Source organism: Argentina silus (assembly GCF_951799395.1).
Source record: "Argentina silus genome assembly, chromosome: 12".
Lineage (NCBI taxonomy): Eukaryota > Metazoa > Chordata > Actinopteri > Argentiniformes > Argentinidae > Argentina > Argentina silus.
Window position 1 is genome coordinate 11782058 of NC_139666.1, and position 10183 is coordinate 11792240.

At 40.8% G+C, this 10183-nt stretch overlaps 1 protein-coding gene across 1 annotated transcript; it reads left to right on the forward strand.

The window, feature by feature from the left end:
* The first annotated feature begins 8341 nt into the window (after window positions 1-8341).
* Window positions 8342-10056, forward strand: LOC310812739 (TLR4 interactor with leucine rich repeats-like). Its single transcript, XM_083681430.1, has one exon. The coding sequence runs from the start codon at window positions 8349-8351 to the stop codon at window positions 9897-9899; it is 1551 nt and encodes a 516-aa protein (XP_083537556.1). The 5' UTR covers window positions 8342-8348; the 3' UTR covers window positions 9900-10056.
* Window positions 10057-10183: the final 127 nt, after the last annotated feature.

Consider the following 10183-nt stretch of genomic DNA (forward strand, 5'->3'; position numbering starts at 1 on the left):
ATTATGTAAAAACATGTAACATCTCAAACATTAATACAATGTACAGAGTAATTAGGGCGTCAAAAGCTAAAGTTTGACCAAAAAAAAGTCCATTCACAGCATACAAAACAACATTCAAAGTATTCTACCTAACGACAGGCTGTGTGAACCACTCACACTTGCACTATACTTGATAACTTCACACAACCAGGGGAGGGATATTTAAAGGCCAGACTAATTAGCCTTTTCCTGAATTCATTAGCTTTTGGTAATGAGGGATAAAGTGGAGCACATACAGTGGATCTGTACACTAATGAAGATGGTACTTAGAAGATGAAACAATTCCTCACCCTCTCCTCCACACTGGCCTCCTCTCCCATGGGCAACTTCCCATCCAGGGGCTCTCTGAGGACGGACACGTGCCTCCGCAGCTCTGGCTCCCTGCTGAGTGTGGTGGAACCCATATGCTCAAAGATGGGGTTGATGGTGCACCCACAATGTGCTTCCTGTCATGGTAGGCATACATGTTTCGAGTTTTCAAAGCTAGGTCAAGAAGAGGGACACCATACCTTGAGACGATGGAGACCAAAAAAAAGGAGATCAGTCAATTTCAGCGACTATGCCTTCTGTCACCACAGAGAGGGAATGGGATGAGGCACTTCCTTGGCAAATGCACTCATGCGTTGTCTGGCCTGAGAAAGAATGACTTCCTCTCTCCCTGAGGCCCGGTGTGTTCTATCTTACAGCGGTGGAAAATATCAGTAAAATGCAACCCTTTCCATTTGAGGTTTCCACTGCAGCATGTATATCATGTTTCTTAGACATTACACTCAGCCAATGGGGATAATAGCTCCCTCTTAAGACTGATCAATATTGTAATCTGATACTTTTGTTGACCCTCATGTGTACATCTCAGATGACCCAGAGCACAAACTGCAGCTACAAAGCAAATAAATACACCACATTAGTGGCAATCCTCAAAACAATCGCAGTGATCTACAGTACACTACATTCAACTCAAGCAACCTGTATTGTAACTGAGTACAATCAAACTGTCATTCACTTGTTGAGGCTGATCCTCATACCTCATTGGTTTTGGTGTGACATGGAGTAGAACTAATTTATTTACCCTTTTAGAGCATGGAATAAGACGTCAGTTCTGACGTTCCATATAAGGACACAAGCTCTCATCCGGCACAGCTAGGGGGCCTCAGGATCGTAAAAATAAACTCTCTCTTAGCACTGTGGAATTATAGGTCCTCAATGTATGAGAGGGCCAAGAGAAGTTGTAAGAGGCTATGGAGCCCCATGTGAAACCTATAATCCAGTCTAGCAGCAAGGGAAGCATACGGCAGACTTTAATAGAGGCAGTAAAGGCAGTGACCCCACAGTCCCTGGCGTCGTCTAAAGAACACAAAAGTCGCGCTCCCTTCATGTGCGATGAGAGGAGCCCTCATTAACTCAGCGCTCATATTAAACATTTGATAGTTAAATCCTGGGTTAGCAGCCCTTTCTCTAATCCCATTAAGTTCTCCAAGCACAACGCCGGCTTAATTGTTGGAGAAATTGGGACTGGGACCGAGTGCTCACCCAGACAGAACTAATACTATCAAATTGTGTGCATCTTGAACAAATTTCCAAAATCCACATCAGGGTAATTCTGCTTCTAAATCCACTTTATGGATTTATAGAGTGGCGCAGAAATGAAAAAGTTGGAACGTCAAAGCAATAGGTTGCTTGTGCAACTAACCCCTTTTCATCCCAAAGCCCCTCTCTTCAACAAATACTACCTCCAAAAATAGATGAGGAGGAGGAGGTTGTCGTCACATACTGACGCATTCATCTGACTCACATACTGTGTAACAGCCTTTGACAAAACAACATTCTGCAGCTTTGAAAGCCAGGTCTCCCTCTTATACTGTATAAGAACCTTTGACAATGTTAGATATTCAACATTCTCCCATGTAGAAACCACTGTATCTAAATAGCCACAAGCAAATAATTGCATTTTTTCCCTATCTGAGAGACCCTCAAATAGAACTGAATGATCACATTACTAATATGCATCATAAGCAACTGATCTCACATAACACTGGCATTCAGCAGAAAGTGAACTGAATCCATTAACACTGTCTGGTCAACAGTGAAGGGTCAGTGAGAGAACACTACAGCATAATACAGTATGACAGCTCTTCATAGAAATAGAACTGAGCTTCATATAAGATTCATAAGTGTAAGATGAGGACCACTGCGATAGTATGATGTAGACAAAGCCTGCAGGACCTTGCATTTAACCTTGAAATGGCTGGCTGAGTGTTGCTGTTGATAATCAGAGAGCTCTATGAATAGAGAGCAGGGCCAGATTAAACAGCCATTGGGTCATTTGCAGATGTATTGAAAGCTGCTTGCTTTGTATTCACATCAGGCAAAAAACCCTCCCCCGAGTCCATACTGTAAACGATTAGCTAAATGAATATTGAGAGGGATCGACTTGGCTGTTTATGGTGGATGGGATTTTGGGGGGGTGGGGGTGGGGGTGGGGGTGGGGAGGGGTTCACTAGGCTGTGTTAACAATAAACAAACAAACCCTTGGTAGAATAGAAGCCTCAGAATAAAACCCTACTATTTGGACGCACACATTATATATGGGTAGGGTATGCTATCAGTGGGAAAAAAATCCACTTCTACGTCAGTCATTTTGCCGTGTTAGACCACAGTGTGTAATTAAAATCAATGGATCAAAAATGTGAGAAGGAGGTATCTATCACATGCACGGCCAGCTCGATAAAACCCCTGGATGTACAATATGGCATGGCGATGAAATGACCGACAGGGTAATGAACAAGCTAATGAGGGGAATCCAGACTGCTGCAGAGCCAATAAATCAAAGCAACTGTGCCTGCAATGATATAGGAGCAATCAGTAACAATGGCCAGAGCAGGCAGCAGAAGGGGGGAGGAGGGACATCACAATAATGCGTGTCAATGTCAAGACCATGCTGGTGGTTTACAGGCTTCTTACAGAGGTCAAAAGTGCTGTTTTATGTATGAAATTAGGCCTTGTAGTATCTGCCGTATAAAATCTCGGCATTTTCAACAAAAAAAACATCTCTGTCTAACATAGATTTCTCTAATATAGAGAAACCTCAAGAAGAGGTCCTCTAACGTTCATAGTTTTAATCTTGAAATGTCTTCTGTGTGAGAGATGAAATACCGAACCAAAGGGAACTAAATGATGGCATCATATCAGCGTTCAACCAATTAGTTTGAGAGAATCATTATAATATAATAATACATAATAATGTGATCAACAAGATCACATCTTCAAGGTCCACATTAGACAAAAACATTGCAAACAATGCAAACAATAATAATGAATATACAAGGTTCTGCAAAGAAAGTGAAGAGCTGAGAGAAAAAAAATATTGGCAAACATTTACCGTGATTATGAGAAAGTTAATAACACAGTAATAACATCATACATTTTTGATAATGCAGTACAATAGAATATAATCATAATAGTATGTATTGAGAAGGAGGTTTGACACTCAATAACAAAAAATGTATTACTTTTAGATTGGAATCTAAATTTAAATCCCTCAAAAGATGTCATTTACTTTATCTATTATACATTTTGTCACTTACTATGCAATACACTGCAAAATCAATACTTAGATTCTCATGAATTTGCTAAAGTATCTGGCCAATCAATATGGCTTTGCACTAATCAGCACTTTACTCAAATATCCCTCATGTAAGCATGTGAGAGCAAAGGGTCGTCAGAATTGTCAATTATAAGACCATCTATAAATGCAGCGCACATGTCGTTGCAAAAGAAAAAGATAATTGATGCATAATCATCTACAGTATGAATCCATTTCTGTCTGTCTTTAGTGCAGAGAAAAAATACAAGCAATATCTAAAAACAGCATTTAATCTACTGAGGAGACACTGAATGAGGACCTTAAGAACACGGGCATCTGGGCTAATTAGGTATAATAATGGATCCCACTAGGTACTTAAGGGGTCTGGACAAAACTGAAGGCCTGAGGGCAGATTTAGCTTCTGTCCCCTCTCTTGATGCCAATGTGGGGAGGGAGATATTCTAGATTCTACCAATGCAAAAATATCTGCACATCTTGACAAAGTGTTAGTAAGAGTGTTACGTTTGATGATGTTGAGGGTACAACTCAGAGGTGCTTCTCTCTCCTATGCCAGAACATCATGGTAATGTTGGAGAAGGCTGTGTATCTGTGTCTGGTGTCTGCCAATGCACCAGGTCAGGGATAGTACACCCTGGGGAAGGGTTGGCAGGGCATGTGTCCAATGGGGATTGCCTCTGCTGGTCGGCTTGGCGTTGATACACCCTGGGTAATACTATTAAATAGATGCATGTCCTGGGTGACAAAAGCCTTGCCCAGTCACCCTCCAATCAGGAGGAGAGGGATGACAATATGCCCTTAGAACCGACTGAAAATAATGAGTGGCTATCTGTAGGTAATCTGGAGGAAAATACAGCTCATCAGCAATGATATATGGATGGGGAGAAATATGAAAAAACATGTATTCACCAAATTTCAATGACAATAGAGGCTATCAGCGAGGGGCATTGTGTCTTGTACTGAAGGTCTGGATCGGGACACTACTGGCAGATTTACATATTCTGAATTAAATGTAAATCAAGCCGTTTCATCTTGGCATCACGGATTAAAAAGGGTTAAAGCTGGTGCAAAAAAACACAGCTCATTCCCCCTGAGGGGATAGGGCTTCCTGGTGTGAAGAACCTAAAACCAAAAGCCTGCAGCATCTCTTCTTCACGGAGCAGCCCAAAGCTTCTTAATACTTACCTTTAACGTTCCCTCAAAAATGAGGCAGCCAGCTTGTATTTATGATACAATTCACGTAAATGAGGCCGTTTGGCCCCTAATCCTTGCCTAATTAAGTGCGCGGCCAATCTGCTGAGGCAGACTGCTGAGGGCCATGGTGTAATACCTGTCGAATTACAGGAACAGCAGGAGCAGCCTTCTCTCTGTCAGCAGATCAGCACTACATTAACATTCCACTCACTTGTATGGGGGGCAAAGACAGAAAGAGAGATCTGCATAGAGATCTGTTATGTTCCTCCTCTGTTTAGTTTCTGCTGATGCTGACTTTGCCTAATTCTGAATTCAACACATCCACAAATAACTCAATGTGTAATTTTTATTAATACATTTTGTGTTTCTGCTGTAGGCTGCTTGCTTTCCACCACTGTGTGGGTGGTTGGCAAATAGAACGAGTGAGTGGATCTCTCCCGTTCCGTTCTCCATCTTCACCACAGTAGAAACAGCTGTGCCTGAAGAAGACGGTTCCTCCTCCCTACAATGCCGGAGAACCTGACAAGTGAGCGCTAGGCATGGATGCTCTCAGCTTTTAGAGATGCAGCCTCCAGCGAATTAAGATTCACATCATTATAAAATGAATAATGCACAACCATTACCTCAAGGTTTTTAATTAATATAACAATCAGAATTAATAATCTACATTTGGGGGAAGGGGAGGCTGGCAAGAAAGCGTGTGTTGTGTTGTTTTTGTTGATATATTCTATAATTACATCTAAAAACAACACTGAAAGAATCTAGCCAATGCTAGACTTTGAAAAGCAGCTTGGGGAAAAAGCCAGTAATTGTTATTCACAAGCGATGTGTGACCTACATATTAACATTTACAATTCAACCCTCTCTGATCATGTGCTTATCAAAGCTGGCCCAAATCGGAGCTGCTGTGATGGTATGGCTCTGTAAGGGCTTGTTGTTGTCCTCAGAGGGCAATATTAGCTGTGTGTGCTGCAGAAAAAAACATTTAGCCAAGACTCAGATTCATCTCACATTTCTGTAAGTCTCATATATTTTCAATAGCTAAGTGGAGGAAGTCTGTAATCCTCCCCCAAAATGGTGATCCTTATCAAATTGATCTTAGTTAGACATTTTGAGACCCATTATGCATAGGCATTCCTGTAGTTAGATACAGTGTGTCCTAAGGAGAGGGCTCATGAAAACACTCAATTACTTGGTGATGAGATGGCGCCTCCTGCTGAAACTGGTACACTGGTGCAGAGTAACAGTCACAAGGAAAGCAATGGGCAGCCCCTTTTCATGTAGGTCTCTAGAAGTGAACAAGTAAAGTGGTCCATATTTTACAGTAAGACTTCCACATTGTACTCATCATTGCCTGGAATAGGTTCATATAATGTAACATTAATCAGAATACAACACATTCAAGGTGTGTGTGTGTGTGTGTGTGTGTGTTGTGTTGTGTTGTGTTGTGTTGTGTGTGTGTGTGTGTGTGTGTGTGTGTGTGTGTGTGTGTGTGTGTGTGTGTGTGTGTGTGTGTGTGTGTGTGTGAAACAAAAGAAAATATATTTATCATCCCCAGACCAGCCTCAAAATACCCCAATGCCTAGTGAAGAAAATGTCACAAAATAATTTAAAAAAAATGTTGTTTGATGAAAGAGTTCCCTCTAGTGGTTCCCTCTAGATTCTGCTGCTGACTCAAATTCCCTTTAACATTATTTCAAAGTATAGTTTGAGATTAAATAGGTATATGTAGCCTATGTACTTATACGTATTGTTTCTAACTACAGTGATTACCTAAAATACAATAATTTAAATGCATTTAATCATTGAAAAGGATGTTTATGGGTTGCTAGAGGTTATTTCACAGAAGTACCGCTAGGTCATCGCAGCTAGATGAAAAGACTATAGAGACAGCACGCCTAGAGTTACCTATAGCCCCGGTGTTGGCTAGATCAACAATACAAGTGTCATATCTTGACATGACATCTAAACACAGTACACTTGCAGAACTGCACAGGTGTCGAACACCTCCAATGCGACCACATGGAATTTGTTTCAGTATTATCGAGCGTACTAGATACAACTGGACATGTGCTAAAGCCTAAGTTGACAGTGATGCATTCTTCAAGCGCCACAACCAATGAACGAACCGGAGAGAAAATAATTATGAAAAAAAAAAAAAAAGATACAAAGCGACATGGCCCTATTAGCTAACCAGAATCAAACTTTACGAGCTATAATTTTGTTAGAATGAGTTCATCCTACAGAATCTGTCGTTTTGGTACCGAGTCCAAGAGGCAGTCTCCTTCTCCCTGTCACCATGGGAACCCCGAGATGATGTTGCGGGGAAGGAGATGATGATTATAAGGAAAAACGCGTTTAAAGTTAACATTTGTATGGGTGAGAAAACTTCTGAACAAAATAGCCCTGTATAAGGTAATACACATACTATGTATTTATGTCTGTTAATAAATCTGGAAATAACAGTAAACTGGCAATAAGATAACGGTAATCATCTGAAAATGAAAAATGCACACAGAATATGGTTATATATATGGCAAGGGTTAAATTATGGGATATATATACTGCTATTTTGTGACAACAACCCTAACCCTAACTATCTATCCATAATAACTTTCAAATTAAGCATAGGTCCACTTTTTTGTCTAGCAACATAGAGTTGTGGGAGATGGTTACTGCTATGTGAATTTTTTTCATATATCTATGCTCTATAACAGGTATCTTGTAGGAGGACATGATCATTGGTGAAACAAGTTGTGTATCACAAGAAACATAATTGTACCTCTCTACAGAATGTCTCAGGGGACATGTATTTGTTTACAGGAATCAACAAGAAAAAAAGAGAAAATAACAGGAAATGCCTTGTTCACTGCTTTTTCCTGTTTAGCAGATAATCATAGGTACTTTTCTCTATTGCATCATACAACAACAGAGTTTCACCATAGGATTTAATAAAGGACACATGGAAATGGAGAGGATTTTGATTCTAGCTATTTTCCTACGAACATCATCATCTACTCTGTGCCCTGCATTCTGTAAGTGCTATGATAAGGAGATATTTTGCTCAGATAATGGATTTACCAGTGTACCCCAGGTTCATGGCTCAGATTCATCTGCAAAACACTTGAGTTTGGCTGGTAACTCCATTACCACTGTTGAACCTCAAGCATTTCTACACTACCCAAATCTGACCAGTTTGGACCTTCGGTTCAATTCAATCTGCTTCATCAATCATCGGTCATTCACTTCTCTGAGTGGCCTAACAGAACTTCATCTGGGATATAACAACATCTCTTCACTTGAGAGTCAGACCTTTAAAGGACTGTCAAGTCTGCTGTCTTTGGATTTACATGAAAACCAACTGTGTGTTATAAAGATGGGTGCGTTTGATGGATTGTTTAATCTCAAAACACTCAGGCTCAGTGGCAATGCTCTTACAATGTTACATCAAGTCCTCTTTCTTGGACTAAGATCGCTTGAGACCTTATACATGGAAAATAATCAAATCAAGTCAATGTCAAAGAATACATTTAAAGGACTTGGACATTTACATGAGCTGAATCTCTCGGGAAACAATTTGTCATGCTTTCCAGACAGTGTTTTTAAACCGCTTTCATCGCTGTCAGATCTCCTGCTGGGTGATAATTTCATCATGCACATCAAAAATACACACTTCAAATCCCAGGTGGGATTAAAGGAACTGTCTTTGAGCAATAATATGCTTTCTGAGATTGACCCACACACTTTCAACAAGTTATCAAAACTGGAGGTGTTGAAGCTGAATGGAAATCATATCTTGAAAATTGAAACGCATGCATTCAGTCACTGTATTCACATCAGGGAGATTGAACTCAGTGACAATTTAATCTCCACCATCGAGGATTCTGCGTTTGTGGGTTTAACACATCTAAGGGTCCTGAAACTGAACCGCAACAAACTCTCCCACTTAAGTCCAAGGGCATTTGGAAGCGGCTCTCAGCTGTCATATCTGAACATGAATGAGAACCCATGGGACTGCGACTGCAGAATCCTTTGCTTAAAAAGATGGCTTGAATCAGGCGCAAACAGACTTCTCCATGTGTTTGTGAGATGCTCTCAACCTGAAACCCTAAGAGGGCAATACCTGGTTGCCATAAGAAGCGCATTGATCCAAAGCACAGACAGAATGTGCAGTCATGCACTCCCCCATGTCAATTCCCAAACAATCCTCTTTGCCAATGGAACATGGCTGTCACAGCAAAACATTGTCAACAGTGAAGACAAACAGACACACAGAGGGGAGGACATGACTGCTCCTGAGGTGATCATCAAAAACGCACACAAGCGTGACACTTCAGAGTCACAGCAATACCAAAATCAATCAGGAGTTAGAATACTGCCCACCAGATATATAGCATCTGTATTAAAACCTGCCCAAACCACAACCCCAACCAAAGGTCCTTTCACTAAGGATATCACAGTCAATGATGCATGTCTTTACAATCAGGTGGTCATTATCAAAGTATCGGCACGGACAGTTACCTCCAGCTCTGCTGTTATAGAATGGAGTTTGTCCAAAACTGACAGCCAAAATGTGTACTTCAGGGTCATGTATGACCAGTTTAGGATAAGTGCTAGCTTCAGTCGTTTTGTCAATGTCAAACAGGGCACGGTTTGTAATCTTGGTGAACTGCGACCTTCAACGGCATACTTTGTGTGTGTGGAAAGTGTAGTGCATGAACGAGTCTGCCATGTAGCTTCTCGTGACCTCTGTCTTGGTATAATCACAAAGGCTGAAGAAACATCAGGGCCTGAGCCTCAAACTATCATATTGTACTTTAGTGCAGCCAATACCCTGGCAGTTATTACTATCCTAGTTCTCTTTGGATATACAGCAGTCGTACTAAGGCAACACTGGAGCAATGCTTTTAGCTTGATGTTCTCTCAGAACCGAAGCATCTCCTGTGCTATGTGTGCTGGCATACCGATGTCTGATCACACCTCTGGGATTCAAACTAGCAGTTCCCAAACGGGCACCTACCAGCCCAATGACGTTGATGCCATAGATTTGCCACCTGCACACTAATGTAGGATCTTACTGTACATGGGACGCATCAAACTATCACCTGCTTAAAAACACAAAACACCAAAAATACAATACATACGGTATGGTAATTTAAAACTTCTGTGCAAGCAAATTCTAGGTGATTTTGTGTTTTCATCATCAATTGTTATTCTGTAATTATCACACATTTATCTTAGACATAACGTTAATTTTTAAATAATAAAAATGTAAGCTAAATGTTTGTGAAAACGTTGTGTATTCATTGATCCACTCACTCATTCCTAACAAATGAATGTACTGTACCA

Bases quoted from the DNA above. Each gene is read 5' to 3' on its own strand.
- LOC310812739 (XM_083681430.1), top strand. From the start codon at position 8,349: ATGTCAAAGAATACATTTAAAGGACTTGGACATTTACATGAGCTGAAT.